Raw genomic sequence first — 16,982 nt, 5'->3', positions numbered from 1 at the left:
CCAGCTAGTAAAAGAAGTAAAAACGCCCCGATGTACGCACATAATACACGCCCAGTTGTACTTTTACTGTAAACACGCCCAGTTGTACTTTTGCAAGCCTCATTTGCATAAATACAAAAATGGTCATAACTTGGCCAAAAATGCTCGTTTTTTTAAAAATAAAAACATTACTGTAATCTACATTGCAGCGCCGATCTGCTGCAATAGCAGATAGGGGTTGCAAAATCTGGTGACAGAGCCTCTTTAAGCACCGATCAACCATATGATTCACAAATAGAGCCACACTTTATAGTATTCAGGTTGCATTACAAGTGGCTGTTTTTCCCATTTCTCTTGGAATAATCTGGTTTTACTAAATAGGTTTTCGTGCATTTAAATAAACCTTTCTCACTGTGTGATATACATGCATTAAAAATGTGCAATATGATTACATCACCTCCATATACTAAACATTTACTCCGATCAATAGAAATTGCTATATGGATATGTTCCACAAGTACAGCATAGCCATACAGATGGAGATTACTTAAAGATGTTTTCTCTATGCTAAATATTACATTTCTCAGTTGGATCACACACATTTGCAATTGGAATCATTTAAAAAAAATAAAAATGCTCCTGTGTCTAGATATTGCTGTTGTATACGTTTTATGGCGCCCCCCCTGGTGTTCTCTTGATTCTCTATCAGAACGTCCACCTAATATGTCCAATGGCGGTTGTCACACACGCCCAGTAGCTCAGTTCCTCTACCCGGATCCCCTTGTACATGGCCGGCGGAGTGATTCCTGCTTTTGTGCAGGCTCGCCAAAAAGAATCTGCGCACAGGAAGCTGCTCGTTTTCACCAGCATCGGCAACATTAGGTGGACATTCTGAAAGGGAACATCAGGGGGCGCCGTAACAAGTATGTAACAGCAATATCTAGACACAAAAGCGGTTTTTTAATTTTTATTATTTTAATTGAAAAAAGTATAATGTTTTGTGTGATCTAACCGAGATCTCTAAAAAAAATATTGTGGGACAACACTCTTAAGTTTGCTTAGTTTAATTACATTTTCCCATAATAAGATTATGGAACATTGCTAGGGTATGTCATCACTTTCTGAACGGTGGGGGTCCAAACTTTGGGACCTCTACCGATCCTGAGGATGAAGGAGCTTGCAGTACGGCTTTAGTGCTGCGTCCCACCCCCCATCAAAGTTTTTCCTGCACAGTGCGCTCCTGGCCACCGACTGTGCAGGGACCTTCCCTATTACTTGAAGAGGTGCCAGCGCTAAATCAGTCCTTTCATCCTCTGGATTGGCAGGGATTTCATCGGTCCTAGTGATATGTCATCACTTTAATATAGGAATAACCCTTCAGCTTTTTTAGGAAAATTTAGAAACCTGCAATGTGTATTTATGGGAGACTAGCCAATTTGAAGTAGCTTTGGCTACTACTTTGTTTGAGTCCAAATAAAGATTAACCCAAAGCACTTTCATTTAGTAAGAAACATTATATTGTCCTTTATGATGTGTAACTGTTGCTTTATTCCTTTTTTGTTATAGGGAAATAGAATTTGAAAAGAGAGAACGGGAACATAAGGAGCTTTTAAGAGAAAAAGACAGACAACATACGGACCAAATGAATCTTCTGCATGCAAGGGTAACACTTATTTTATTCAAGGACATATTGGATCTGCAAAACTTAAACAATTTTCATGTTAGTGGCTGTACTTCTGATCCATATTGCATGCTATGAACCCAAATTGTACCTTCATGTACCTCTGATGTTACATGGAGGGGTACACAGGTTTGTTTTTTGTTTTTTTAAATATATTATATGAGACTCTTAAGAAAAGAAAATCATGGCATGCAACATCATGCCGCATTTAGAAGCTTTGTGTACCAATGAATGTGGTCCAAACACGTCATTGCTGTGTGCATGATTCCTTTATAGGAGTTGTATAGCATTACAAAAACATGGCTGCTATTTACCAAAAAACTCTTCATGCATTGTCTGGTATTACAGCTCCGCTCCATTGAAGTGACTGAGCTGCCATACCGCTCATAACTTGTGGACCGGTGTGGCACTGTTTTTGAATGAAACAAGTTTTTCTTGAGTAATATCACAATGTTCCAGATTCAATGTCCTGTATAGATCTTTTCTATTCTAGAAGCCTTTCTAATGGAGGCTTTGTGAAAAATTAAAGGGTTTTCCAGCCACTAAAAATTGGATGGCCTATTCTCCAGATGGGCCGTCAATAGCTGATGGGTCGGGGTCCGACTTTCGGCACCCCTGCCAATCAGCCGTTTTGAAGGGGGTGCAGCGCTGCTTCCCATTAATTTCTTCTTGCTCACTGTAAATCGACGATTAGCATTTAGCGGCGATACACCGGTATTGCAGCCATTTCTCCCATTCACTTCAATAGGAGAAGGCTGCAATACCTGTGAATTGCCGCTACATCCGTCTCGATTCACAGTGAGCGAGTAGAAATGCTGGGGAAGCCGCTCTCGTACGAGCACTGCAGCCCCTTCAAAACAGCTGATCAGTGGGGATCCCCGGAGTCGGACCGCGACCCATCAGCTACTGATGGCCTATCCTGAGGATAGGCTATCAGCTATTGATGGCCTATCCTGAGGATAGGCCATCAATGTTTGGTGGCTGGGAAACCCCTTTAATTTTTACTTAGAATCCTATCTGCAGCCTGATCATACGTGGTCACTAAACATAAACTGTATTGCATCTTATTACTAAATATATGTGAATTCCTGTGCTGGGTAATTGTTTAATTGCAGTTGGAGCTTTGTTTTTATGATAGAGTTCCAAATCCCCTGAGAGTTAATTGCTAAAATTTTTGCATCCTTCAGCCACCACTAGGGGGAGCTTTCTGCGTGCTGTTTATACATTGATTTAAATAATACAGTTTACAGTAAGCTAAGTGGATGAAGACAGTTAGTTAGAATTTTAACTCTTATCTATTCCGGGAATTTGTCGCTTTGAATCAGAAACTTGTCTGCTATAAAGCTAAATTAATTAATCACATCTGTATTTGGGAGAACTTTCTAAAACATTTACATACATTATCTTAAATTTTACATGAGCATCTCTTTTAGAAGATTTGTCTAGTGTTAAATAGGAACTACACTTTCATCAAACTTGATATGTCATAGACGCATATTAAAAGTTTGGATTAGTGGGGGTCAGCTGAGCGCTTCTGCACTTCTGTTTCAGCAAGGGTGGGGGTTTCAGCATCCAGACCCCCTCCGATCCAAACTTTTGACATTTCAAAAGTTTAAAGAGTATCTACACTTTCAAATAGCCCTTTAAGATTTATAATAGAATTAAAGGACAATACATTTTTCCAAATGAGGTCTAGACCAAATGATCGCAGGAAGACCAGCAGCTGGAACCACAGCGATCAGCTGTTATAACTGGAGAAAGCTGCAAGTAGCTGTACATTTCTCCTGCAGCGCCCCCATATGAATGGGACAGCTTCTTTAAAATGTATACTCGTAATACTTAGAGGCTCTGTCACCAGATTTTCAAACCCCTATCTCCTATTGCAGCAGATCGGCGCTGCAATGTAGATAACAGTAATTTTTTTTTTTTTTTCAAAAACGAGCATTTTTGGCCAAGTTATGACGATTTTTATATTTATGCAAATGAGCCTTCTGTCCAACTGGGCGTGTATTGTGTGTGTAACATCTGGGCGTTTTTACTTGTTTTACTAGCTGGGCGTTGTGAATAGAAGTGTATGATGCTGAGGAATCGGCATCATCCACTTCTCTTCGTTACCACCCAGCTTCTGGCAGTTCACAGACACACAGCGTGTCCTCGCTCATCCGACGCGATGAAGTTCCTGTGGGAGGAAGTGACGTCACAGCGAGGACACGCTGTGTGTCTGCACTGCCAGAAGCTGGGTGGTAACGAAGCGAAGTGGATGATGCTGATTCCTCAGCATCATACACTTCTATTCACAACGCCCAGCTAGTAAAACAAGTAAAAACGCCCAAATGTAACGAACACAATACACGCCCATTATGTTGGACATAAGAGAGGCTCATTTGCATAAATATAAAAATGGTCATAACTTGGCCAAAAATGCTCGTTTTTGAAAAAAAAAAACGTTACTGTTATCTACATTGCAGCGCCGATCTGCTGCAATAGGAGATAGGGGTTTGAAAATCTGGTGACAGAGCCTCTTTAAGCTTTTGGCATTTCCCTCATCTCATATGCCCATCAGTCTTCCTGTCCTGTTTCCCGAAAAAAAGTTTTCTTAAATTTAACGATTCGTCTACATTCAACGAGCCACATCAGTCACCTGAATTATTTTCTACACTGCATTTTTATATTAAAACCACATGCTCAAGTAATTTTAATAAGATATATTTTTTTTTTCCCTAAATTGAGTGGAAGCTAGCTGAAAATGGAGAAAGTTATAGGTGTGTGTGTGGTGGGGTAGATAATGTAAAATGTAACATTTTATCATTGCAAATTTGCTCCTAAAATTCTTCCCTGCTGTACCATCTTTGGAAATGTAATTGAGATTTAGAAATTGGCCAAGTACAGCAGTTGTGTAGGCGTCGATGGTAAACTTAAACCTCTTCACGAAGATGATGATACTTTCAAAATATATTTAAAACACTCAAATAATTGCCGGCAGTCTTAAAATAGACATAATTACATACGCCTCATATCTAATGGATTAGAATGAATTCTGTTATTAAAATAGTGTCTGACAGAATATCGTGTTAATAAAGTCCACACGGAGCTCTCATGAGTATACATCATTCCACTTTATCGCCTTATACAGTATATTAAAGTGGGTACATCCTGTCTATAAGATCTAGATAATGACTGTTGCCTCAATTTCTAGATTACAGATCTCGAAAACAAGCTCTGTGCATATGAACATAAGCTCCAGGTGGTCCCAAACAATAAACATGAAGAAGAGGAATCCATTCAACATATTGCGACACCTCCAGCTGCCCTGGGATCAGAAGGCTCCAACTTCCTAGAGTGTTCTGTATCTGGTAATTGTGAATAATTGCACTTATTTATAACCACGCGGATGTGTATTTAATAAATGAGGGGCTATAAACCAGTATCAACCAATTATGCAGCATCTCTGCATGCCACAGTAAAATCGCGGGATTACCGCAACCACAATTTGATACTTCGGTTTGCCTATGGAGAGAAAAAGGGACACAAACCAAACTTGACACGGTCAAATTCCATTTAGGAAGCCATTGAAGTTGCAGTAATCCCATGATTTCACTGTAAATCTTAAAGGGAATGTGTCGCTAGAAAAAAAATTTTTTTTTTAGTTAAACAATTATTATTTAAGTGATTACACGTTGGTTTCAATTTTTCACAAGTCAGGAAATATTATAAATTAGATTCTAATTTATAAAATTTCCATGTGCTGAGCACTAGCGGGAGCAGTTCCCAAAATTGCAGCATGGTCAATGTGGTAAAGCAACCTCATTGCTTTATTCTGCAAATTTGAGGTAGACACACTCGCTCTAGTGTCCTCACACAATCCCCCCTCCCTTATTCTGGCTAGTGCCAGGAGAAGGAGGGGTTTGAATCCTCAAACCTCCTACACTGTGTGCCGCCATTTTCTGAGCGACTGCACAGTGTAGGAGGATTAGATACAGGGCTCAGCAGACAGTATAACACGAACATAATACACACATCACATACACCAACATAAATTACCTTCTCCTGCCTCCGCTCCTATTCCTTGAGCCTTCGCTTCGTTGAACATATGGCCGGAAGTCGTCATCTTGCGGTCCGGCATCGGCTTCCGGTCCACATGAAAATGGCACTGGATTTCGCTCTGCGAACGAGCTTCGTTTTGGTCTGTGTGGGAGCATGAATACGCTTCAGAGAATGGAACGGCTCCCGTTCGCATTCTCTATGGGAATGTATGTGCCTTATTCCATCTCTGTATATGTCGTTAATCGACACATACAGAGATGGAAAAAAAATGGCAGCCCCCATAGAGAAGTAAAAATAAGAACAAAGTAAAAAGTAGAACATAAGAACACAAATAAATAAAATTTATGTTAATATCATATAAAAAAATATGATAAAAAAAATTCATGGCACCTTCCCTTTAAGACCAAGTAGATAATTTAGCGACTTTGGGTTTAAAGGGGGAGGGATATATGTATATAGGAAAATAGGTACCATTGTGTCTTTTTAGGTTTATTATAATATGTTACATGTAGGGTATTTGGGGTTAGGGTGGGGTGACATTTACTAATAACAAAAGTACATCTAGTACTCCCAATTCCACCTTAAACTTGTTGCTACATGCATGGATGTTTTAATGGGGAAAGGGGAATGAGCCACGACCAGACACTTCTGTTCCCGCAGTAAACAAAGTATCGGGCATGTTTAAAATTTGAGATCTGCCTTCTGGAGAGAGTCGGGAAGTTCCTCGTCTGGTTTGGCCGATTTATATCTAATATGTGTGGCCAGATTTGGTTTCAAATTGTGAACCCACGGCTATCAATCCCCATCTGGCCAATTAGAGCATACACCCTGTTTAATGTTCTGCAAGATTTTTTTAGTAGGTGCCATCCACATCTTACCGAAAGATTATTTCTGGTAACCGTTAGCCTGTAGCCGCATAATGTAGCAGCTTAACTTTCTTGTGAGTCTGGTTAACGTTATTGAAGTGAAAATGACTTGTTTAGGCTTAGCTGACTTTCTTACAATCTGTGATTGACACTTTAGACTTTGATGCATGTGTGGGAGAGATCCAGCGTTTGGACACCAGCGCCCACAAAGCCAAAGCACTACTTGCTCTTAAAGTAAAACGCCAGCGACCGTCAAGGAACAAATTAAAGGAGCAAGTCATTAGCAAGGAACAAAAATTGTATCCAGAGGTGAGTTCTTACAAATAAAAGCCCACATGATCAAAGACTGGCGTTTTTTTTTTTAGTTTTTTTTTTAGAAGTGGACGAGGTAGTTATTTGTGCCAAATTTATCCCCTCTTGACAGAAATTTTGCCATTTTTACATAATTAGAATTTGGCTTAAGCTAGGTCTATTTAGAGATCAGGCCCACTTTTCTCTTCACTTTTTAAATTTGACAAGTGGTGAAAAAGTTGAAGTTGTTTCACTTGAATAGGAGCAGAGCTGAAGCTCGGCCGCTATTCCCTGACCAGAGCCATCTGCTTCCAGCATGGACACACTGATTGGAGCAGCTAATTGGTGCGGGGTCCGGGTGTCGGACCCCCCACCGATCATATATTGATGACCTATCCTGTGGATAGGTCATCAGTTGTCCATGCGTGGACAACCTCTTTAATGATAAAATTCTTGATGCTTGCAGCCACCACTAGGGAGAAGCGCACTGTATACATACGTTACAGCTCTTATTGAACTCTATAACGAACTAGTAGCAAGTATACAGTAAGCTTCGAAGCTCCCTTACTGGTGGCTGCGGATAGACAATGTGTGAAGGGAAGCAGGGACTCGATCAGAAAAACAGAGTGCTGACACAGAATTTTGGAACTAAAAATTTTTCGAACGTGGGAACTTATTTTAATCGGTATCTACCAGCTGCCATCAGTATAAACATTGATACATTTAAACCAAATTGTAATTAAATACAATTTCCAATTCTTTGTAACATTTTATATAAAAACCACACAGGAGGATGAAGCGGAGGAAACACTGCAATCCGAAACTGTGAGCCCTTGTGAGAGAACAGACGATTCAGAGGACCAGCTTGGCTCCCAAGACGAAGATCAAGGGATTGAAAAGTCTCGAGCAGCAGAAAGTTTAGGTAGTCTTCTGGAGTCAAACCCCTCCATTACCACTTCCTCATCCCCAGCCCACAGGACTAACACTGAAACCATTCTAACCTCCAGTCAGTCTCCCACTGGGGAAGGGCTAGCTCAGAGTTCCTCAGGAGGATACATTATGAATACCAAGCTGAGAGAATCTAAAAGCAAAGGCAAAGTCGCCAAAGGTAAGATTAGGCAGTAGATCTACTATATATGTAGTAAAGACCCAGGGTCCAATGGTAACTATATAATCGGGGTGTAATATATGAGGTTGTCCTCTCAAGAAGTTATCATTGTATCAATGGCAATAACGAGTGCGTACAGAAATTGTGACTTTTAAAGGGTTACAAACCTCCGGTTTCATGAAAAGGGATAGAGACATTAAATAAGCAGCGGTAGTAGTTACATAAAAAATAGTTCAGGGTACACAGTGCATGCTGTAGTAGACAAATGTGATGACCCGGTAATATGTGCACTGCTACACAAAGGCATACAAATACATTTCTGCATTGATTGTGGAATTTACAGCTAATTTAGGCAGATATTGGGAATAATCTAATCCAATAACACTTTTTCAAAAGTTTTATGAAAGCGGAGTTTGCAGATCTCCTATGCAATGCTATCTGAGCAGCATCTGATGGAGGGGGAGATCCTGAGCTCAGGGCTCTATTGTTTTGAAAGCAGACCAGAGCTTTATTGTGCATAGTTTATAGAATTTATATAGAGCACATAGATTTGCTCATTTCTTAGGACGGTTGTTGAATATTTGCTTCCTTCTCTACACTAGAAGAACAGAATCCATATCCAATACTTTATATTCATGTTTGTCTTGATGCATACCACATAAAATCCACTTTATATTTGTGTATGTGTTTTTTTTTTTTTTATATATCAAAATATTTCTTAGCTGTGTTAATGTGACCTGTATTTGCCTGAATAGATGAGAAGAGAAATGATGATAAAGCTGCAGAATCAAGTGAAAACACAGGAAAGCACAAAAGAAGATTCCCTGATTTTGGGTATGAAACCACTGCACAATTTTATTTGCGTACTTTTTTCTGTTTGCTTTGTGTTTAAAGTGTAAAATAAAAAATCTAAAATATTCATGCACTACTACATACTGAAGGGCGACACCACCACCTGCTACACATGAACTAGGCACTCCTGTCGTCACCTGCATCCTGACACTAGTTGTAGCCCAAACTTATATGTACAATGGATGTCTCAGGAGCTGAGTCCACTTCATACGCAACAAGTGTCGGCTGTATATTACAGCGGTCGCCCTTCTCTAGTCGCCAGGGTCGGGGACCACTCCAATCCTGGCCATTTGTGTCAATAGTGGCTGCGACATCTAAGTAGAGGACCCCTCTGTCATCTCATCGTCACCCTGCAATGCGATAATGGGGTACTGATCGGTTGTCATGGATAGCCGGGGGCCTAATGAAGCTTTCAGGTCTGCCATCTTAGTACTCCTATTGGGCAGGATAAGAATCTCAGGACAATGCACTGCAATACAGATGTTTTGCAGTACATTGTACAAGCCATATAACAATCGCATGTTCAAGTCCCCTAATGGTACAAAGAAAGGTTTTAAAAAGTTTCAAGAAAATATATATTCTATATAAGTGAAAGTAAAAAAAAAAAAACTTTACATAATTTTACGTAAAAACTTTTTGGAAAACAATAAAAATATAGTTGGTATTGCTGCGCCTGTAATAATCTGAACTATTAAAATGTAACGTTATTTATCCCGCACCGTGAACGCCGTGTAATTAAATTGCCAGAATCACCTCGCCCACCCAAAAAATGGAATAAAAAGTGATCCAAAAACATTGTGTGTATCCCAAAATTGTACCAATAAAAGCTACATCTCACCCTGCAAAAAACCGCTCCAGCGGCTGAATTTAAAAAGAAAAAAAGTTGTGTCTCAGAATATGGCAACACAAAACTGATATCCGCAGTGAACATCCGTAACAGAATAATAATGCTCTAATTTCCGTCCAGAAAATGTTCAGCAGCATATGGATGAGATTTGTTCAAATCTCATCCACATGATTTGTGATTTGTAATCCGCTGCAGTTTTTCTGCAAGGAAATTCTGCACAGAAAATCTTTCGCATTTGTGTCCTGTGTGAATTCAGCCTAAAAGTAGTAAAACATAACAAAAAAACCACCAATTTTTTATCTCTATAACCGTACACTAAAAAATACAGCTTGTCGCGCAAAAAACAAGTCCTCATTTAGCTATGTCGAAGGAAAAATTTAAAAAAAAAGTTAGTGCTTGGAATGCGGGGATGAAAAAACGAAAACTGGCTCCAGCACCAGATGTTTAAATATTCACTGATATTTAAAGTGGAAATCCAGTGAAGATGATCCTCTGATGGGTCGTACATACATGTGAGAAGAGCACATTGGTGAAGCCCAACATTTTTAAAAAGCAAAAGGCTCTAAGGGGGACTTCAATCCCTTTGGCACTTGATCTCTCGCTGGAAATCCTACAGGGCATGGATGAGATTGCACATTTGCTCAGATTGATGTTACGTTTCCAGTAACAGAAATCTCTGGGCAGTGTGAAAGGGGGTTCAGCCTCTGTAGAGCTTTGATCTTGGACCACCACTGGTTTCCAGAGTGACATACTTCATGGAAGTGATCCTCTCTCATGTATGTATTACACATCTGGAAATTATTTTGGCCAATTTTCCCCTTTTATCTTTGATTTCTATGTTTTAAGTTTACTACTGTTCCACCATAAATCTCTTTACTACATTATCTGCTGTCAGGTCGCACAGATCACATGCAAAGGTGTGCATTTGGCACTGGTTTCTGTTTTTGTTTTTTAACCCTTAATAGCGCTCACTTTCTTGGGTAGAAGAGTGTCACCCAGGTGCCAATTAAATAATTTTTATTTAGTCTGGTTATTCAGATGTGACTGTATCCCCGATGCTCTAGAAAGTTAAAGAAGCACTCTAGCAAATTTTCTTTTGTGTCCTTTATTTCTTCCCAGCTCCGTTGCATCCATGTATTTTGAAACCTTTCGTTTTGAACAGTTGTCATGTGATCAGTCTGACCACCAAAATAGCCCATACTCTCCCGTGTGTGGCTGACTTACCGTGAACTATAGGATTACATTATCACCAATCAAATCCCTCCTGGCGACTCTGAGACTCCTCCCCACCATTTTTCCTCTGTACGTCCTCCATTCGTATTGTGCAGTTCCGTGTGGCATCCGTGTACTGCATGTGTCTTCATTTTTTACACGCGTACGTCATGTGTTTTTTGTGCCCGCAAAAAAAGTGTTTTTGTCCCCCACATTTCTTTAGCTGATGCGTGAAAAACACGGTCAGCACATGGATGACGTCCGTGTGCTGTCCATTGTTTTCATGCACCTATTGACTTCAATGGTCTGCGTGGTGCGCAAAAACACCCAAAAATAGGACCTGCAGTAAGTTTCACTCAGCGGACACACGTTGCGTGAAAAAACACCGCATGTCTGAATTGCGCTGTTGAATTACATAGGTCCGTGTAACGGCCGTTGTTTTAGTGTCTGTAACACGGATGTAAAATACGCTCGTGTGAATGAGGCTTTAGGGAGCAGGAGTGCAGTGATATAATGGAGTCCATACATTGATTAGCTGCAGAGTTATAAACCTCCCTTGGCTCTCTCTGACTAGATACTATCTGTGAGTGCTGTGCAGAGAGTCCAGTGTATTTCTATGAGATGCTCTTCGCGGTCTCCTTGTAAGGACTGACATGGAGAAATGTATTGCAAGTAGAATGCAGAGGAGACCAGATAGACACAGGCTACACAGACTCAGCGGTGTGAAGTCAGCCGTGATCACTGATCTATCACTTGCTGCACTTAGAGGACTCGGAGCAAGTGCAGTGTGACGAGACTCCACCCCTCTGCAAAACCAGGGGCATCATGGGAAATGTAGTCTGCATTAGGGGAACTTTCTCAGGGGGAACCAAGATAAGACAACCCATAAATGGTTCATCAACTAAAACCGGTACAGTGAAGGAAATAAGTATTTGATCCCTTGCTGATTTTGTAAGTTTGCCCACTGTCAAAGACATGAACAGTCTAGAATTTTTAGGCTAGGTTAATTGTATCAGTGAGAGATAGATTATATTTAAAAAAAAAACCTGAAAATAACAGTCAAAAGTATATATATTTCCATTGTGCACAGAGAAATAAGTATTTGATCCCTTTGGCAAACAAGACTTAATACTTGGTTGCAAAACCCTTGTTGGCAAGCACATCAGTCAGACGTTTTTTGAAGTTGATGATGAGGTTTGCACACATGTTAGATGGAATTTTGGCCCACTCCTCTTTGCAGATCATCTGTAAATCATTAAGATTTCGAGGCTGTCGCTTGGCAACTCGGATCTTCAGCTCCCTCCATAAGTTTCCGATGGGATTAAGGTCTGGAGACTGGCTAGGCCACTCCATGACCTTAATGTGCTTCTTTTTGAGCCACTCCTTTGTTGCCTTGGCTGTATGTTTCGGGTCATTGTCGTGCTGGAAGACCCAGCCACGAGCCATTTTTAATGTCCTGGTGGAGGGAAGGAGGTTGTCACTCAGGATTTGACGGTACATGGCTCCATCCATTCTCCCATTGATGCGGTGAAGTAGTCCTGTGCCCTTAGCAGAGAAACACCCCCAAAACATAATGTTTCCACCTCCATGCTTGACAGTGGGGACGGTGTTCTTTGGGTCATAGGCAGCATTTCTCTTCCTCCAAACACGGCGAGTTGAGTTAATGCCAAAGAGCTCAATTTTAGTCTCATCTGACCACAGCACCTTCTCCCAATCACTCTCAGAATCATCCAGATGTTCATTTGCAAACTTCAGACGGGCCTGTACATGTGCCTTCTTGAGCAGGGGGACCTTGCGGGCACTGCAGGATTTTAATCCATTATGGCGTAATGTGTTACCAATGGTTTTCTTGGTGACTGTGGTCCCAGCTGCCTTTAGATCATTAACAAGTTCCCCCCCGTGTAGTTTTCGGCTGAGCTCTCACCTTCCTCAGGATCAAGGATACCCCACGAGGTGAGATTTTGCATGGAGCCCCAGATCAATGTCGATTGACAGTCATTTTGTAGGTCTTCCATTTTCTTACTATTGCACCAACAGTTGTCTCCTTCTCACCCAGCGTCTTACTTATGGTTTTGTAGCCCATTCCAGCCTTGTGCAGGTCTATGATCTTGTCCCTGACATCCTTAGAAAGCTCTTTGGTCTTGCCCATGTTGTAGAGGTTAGAGTCAGACTGATTAATTGAGTCTGTGGACAGGAGTCTTTTATACAGGTGACCATGTAAGAGCTGTCTTTAATGCAGGCACCAAGTTGATTTGGAGCGTGTAACTGGTCTGGAGGAGGCTGAACTCTTAATGGTTGGTAGGGGATCAAATACTTATTTCTCTGTCAAAATTATATATATTTATTTGCATTGTGCACAATGTGATTTTCCTTTTTTTTTTTATATATATATATATATATATATATCTATCTATCTCTCACTGGTAAAATTAACCTAGCCTAAAAATTCTAGACTGTTCATGTCTTTGACAGTGGGCAAACTTACAAAATCAGCAAGGGATCAAATACTTATTTCCTTCACTGTATACACAAGGCATACACAGGAGTCACTAAATTATTCTTTAATAGCAGCCTATGCGGCACTATCTAGGCAAAAAACAAAAACATGCTGGAGTTCTTATTTAACTTTTAACCCCTTAACGCACCATGACGTAACTGCAAGTCGTGGTGCGGGGGCTGAAGTATGGAGCTCCATACACTGCGGGTTTCAGCTGTGTATTACAGCTGACACCTTGCACTAATGGACAGGAACAGCGATCGCTCTGTTCCTGGCCGTTTAACCACTTAGATGCCGTGGTCAAGCCATTAGGAAAGAGGGGAGCCACCCCCACCTACAAATGATCAGCCCCCTACGACGCAATCGTGAGGTAGCGATGGTTGTCATGGCAGCCTGGGGGCCTAATGAAGGCATCCAGGTCTTCTTTCTTTCTGCTCATGTTAGGTGCTCCCTCTGGCAGGGCTTAACAGGAGCCCGTAAAAACTACAATACACTGCAGTACTAATGTATTGTACCAGCAATCTGACTATCGCTGCTTCCAATTCCCTAGGTGGACTAATAAGTGTAAAAAAAGTTAGTTTTCAGTAGTAAAAATAAATAAAAAAAGAAAATTAAAAGTTACCCCCATTTTCCTCTGATGTAAAGTAAAAAATGTAAAAATTAAATGATCACCGCGTCCACCAAAGTCCAAACTATTACAGTATAACAGGAAGGTGGTATCCTGAATATATATGCTGGTGCATAGATAAGCAAGGAAACTTTTCTGAGCCTACCACAAGCTTTGCAGTGTGGGACCTGTACATGTAGTCATGATTCCTATTTCACAACCGGAGTTCATGGGGATCCCACAGCTGCAGGATTGTGCTGGATATATGTATACTCGCGTGTCTACACATCAGCCGCTATAATAGACTTATGTACGTTGTCCTTGGTTTTATTGTTTCTCAATATTTCTGTTTGTCTGCAAAATATATTTTATTATAACCTAGATATTTTAATTCAGGGGACTGAGAAAGTCTGGAGGAAAAGGCAAAAAGCAAGACCGGGAGAATCAAAGGGGATCATTGGATAGTCGGTAAATACAATATAAAGTGTTTTTTTTTTTTTTCTCTTTATTCGCTTCTCTATTGAATGTAAGTGGCTTAGAAGTAAACGTGTTTTTTTTATTTTTTATTTTATTTCTTTGCTTTATGCTTTTCCATAATTGTAGAACACATAAATTCTGTGTTTGGTCATCTTAAGAAAATTAAAAAAAAATAAAAAAAAAATATTACCAACAATGTGATTGCAGTTCTGGGCTATAAAAGGTGAAGCTGTGTGTCAAGCCCCTTCTAATTCTGTCTTGTCTTATTTCCAGTGGATCTAGAGACTTGCTAGATGAAGCCGGCAATCAGTCCCTGTCTGATTCGGACTCCCCGGTTCCCACATGCATGCCTTTTTCTTGGTTTGGTGAGAGCCACAAAGAATCAGCTTACAGTGGTAGCCTGACTTTTCCCAGCTCCGACCCTATTGATGAGCAGGAGAGGGCTAAAAACAAGGTAAAGGCTGATAAGAGCTTTATACTCTCTCTAATATCCATAATTCTTAGGAAGCCATTTAGACCACTCAAGGAGCCTGTTGGACACCCTTTTTTTTTTTTTTTTTTTTTTTGGGCATGACTATAAAACCTCCGTAGACAAAAAAATGCAAGATCATTAGGGGCTAGTAGCAAATTCCTAAGCACATTGTCTAGCTCCTGGGATTTGTGCAGGCCCCCTGTCTTATGATAAATCCAACACCTCTCCCTAGTTGCCAATTAGAAAATCTAATGGAGCTTGGGTTGATACATAAAGGTGTAAAGTCATCCAACTCTAGCTAATGCTGTAAAAACGTCAAACGCTTCACCACATGTAGAAGATATCGGTCTCTAAAGATCCTTCTAGACAGGCAGATTTTCTTGCCGGCAAAATAGCGCCGATCGACTACACCACATGGTGCTCGTTTGTCCAAACATTTTCCCCTGCAAAAAGGCCTTGAGGCCCCCTACACATGACTGTGTCCGTGACTACAGGCACGGCCGGCTGCTGACTGACGCGGATAGGATGTCTTATCTTTTGCGTAAACTTTCTATGGCACAAACACCTTCGTGTAATTATATGGGAAGGTGTCCATGGGCAATAGAAGTGAATGGGTCCGTAATTACGCATGAATTCTATGTGCGCGGGCCTAAGCCTGTGGTTTACGTTCTACAGGAAAATTAGAACAAATCAAGTCACAGTAGTAGAACACATTCGAGTCAGCAGCTTACACCTCGTGATATGATGCTAGGGGGTGTCTTTTTTAAAAATTCATACGCTCTTTTAAGACACTGGAAGCTGTTAAGAAATTTCTAATAAATTGTTTTTGGAAATCCGGAATCTATTTCAAGCAAATGTAGACCATCAAACTCCATTTCTTCTTCCTCTTGAGGTCCATTTTAGGGCAGTACAATACGAACTAATGCTGGTTAAGATATTCAACTGGATGTCTTCGGGTTGAATGGGTTTAAAAGTGACAACCACCAATGAGCAAGAGCTGTGTTCAGTGCTGTTGTCACTTCCCCTCCCCTTTTAGAACTGATAAGCTCCTATAATACATTGCACAATGTAGTATGACATTCTTAGGCCTTGTTCCCACAGTGCAGATTTTGCATTTATTTTTTAATCCCAAACCAGGAACGGACCTAAAGAGAAGAAATATATAAAGGAATGCCTTAAAGTGTCGTCTCCTCCTGGATCCAATTCTGGTTTGAAAAAATGCAGGCAAAATCTGCAGCAAATCTGCACCGTGTGAACAAGATGTATTTATATATTTTTTCCTGCCTACACCAGACTGGTTAATCTTCCAAAATTTAAGTTAGCAGATTATTCTCTGACTCCGGAGAGCTGCTAAGAGATGTGGTCTGAACTAATCGGCCGCTAGCACAGTATGAAAAGTGATATATTTTACGTAGACCATGTTTAGATGTAAACTCTACAGTGGTGTTTTTAAGATAAACCAACACTTTATGGATTAGTGACCTTCATGATGTGCTTTATGCCCGGGTAAGGTCATGAGTTGTTAGAATATTTAATATCTATGACCTTGACCATGACCTTGCAGCCCTCCGGGTGGCTGTCTGCTACAGATAGGTGACAGGTTCTCTTTACATTTTAATGTCTCACTTTGTAGAATGTTGAAATTCTGAATCCACCAGAGAAGGAAATGCAAATAACTTCTTGCCTGCAAACGTATATTTTCCTGGTACAGCGTCTCCGAGCGGACGCAGTCTGACTTCAAAGAAACAAACTGCAATTAATTCTAACTTCTCACTGTTCGTTTCCCTTCGTGTGTTAATTATCTCTGCGTATAAGTCAGTTGCTGAAAAACAATAATTGGAGAAACATCAAGCTGAACAGCCAATTCTCCCGACTGTGGCTTACGTGTTTATTATCGTGGCGGATAAGTCCGTCTCCCCTAGCAGCAGTTTTATAATGGCAGCAAGGTGATCTTTATGCCAACACATTTATCTATCACTGGAATGTGCGACGATCATCATTTACTGAAGATCACAATCGAGAGAGGCAAGTCCAGACTAGTGTCATTAC

At 40.6% G+C, this 16,982-nt stretch overlaps 1 protein-coding gene across 2 annotated transcripts in view; it reads left to right on the top strand.

The window, feature by feature from the left end:
- LOC142655384 (neurabin-1-like) overlaps nucleotides 1-16,982 on the top strand; it is a 73,206-nt gene that overhangs the window by 42,964 nt on the left and 13,260 nt on the right. For both annotated transcript variants that reach the window (XM_075829466.1, XM_075829467.1), the window contains exons 10-16: nucleotides 1,546-1,642; nucleotides 4,857-5,013; nucleotides 6,728-6,879; nucleotides 7,651-7,969; nucleotides 8,725-8,803; nucleotides 14,381-14,452; nucleotides 14,735-14,915. In XM_075829466.1, coding sequence (XP_075685581.1) covers nucleotides 1,546-1,642; nucleotides 4,857-5,013; nucleotides 6,728-6,879; nucleotides 7,651-7,969; nucleotides 8,725-8,803; nucleotides 14,381-14,452; nucleotides 14,735-14,915 — 1,057 coding nt within the window. The remainder of the gene's footprint in view (nucleotides 1-1,545; nucleotides 1,643-4,856; nucleotides 5,014-6,727; nucleotides 6,880-7,650; nucleotides 7,970-8,724; nucleotides 8,804-14,380; nucleotides 14,453-14,734; nucleotides 14,916-16,982) is intronic.

Source organism: Rhinoderma darwinii, chromosome 6, assembly GCF_050947455.1.
Source record: "Rhinoderma darwinii isolate aRhiDar2 chromosome 6, aRhiDar2.hap1, whole genome shotgun sequence".
In the NCBI taxonomy this organism is placed as follows: domain Eukaryota; kingdom Metazoa; phylum Chordata; class Amphibia; order Anura; family Rhinodermatidae; genus Rhinoderma; species Rhinoderma darwinii.
This window is presented reverse-complemented; position numbering and strand designations above follow the sequence as displayed.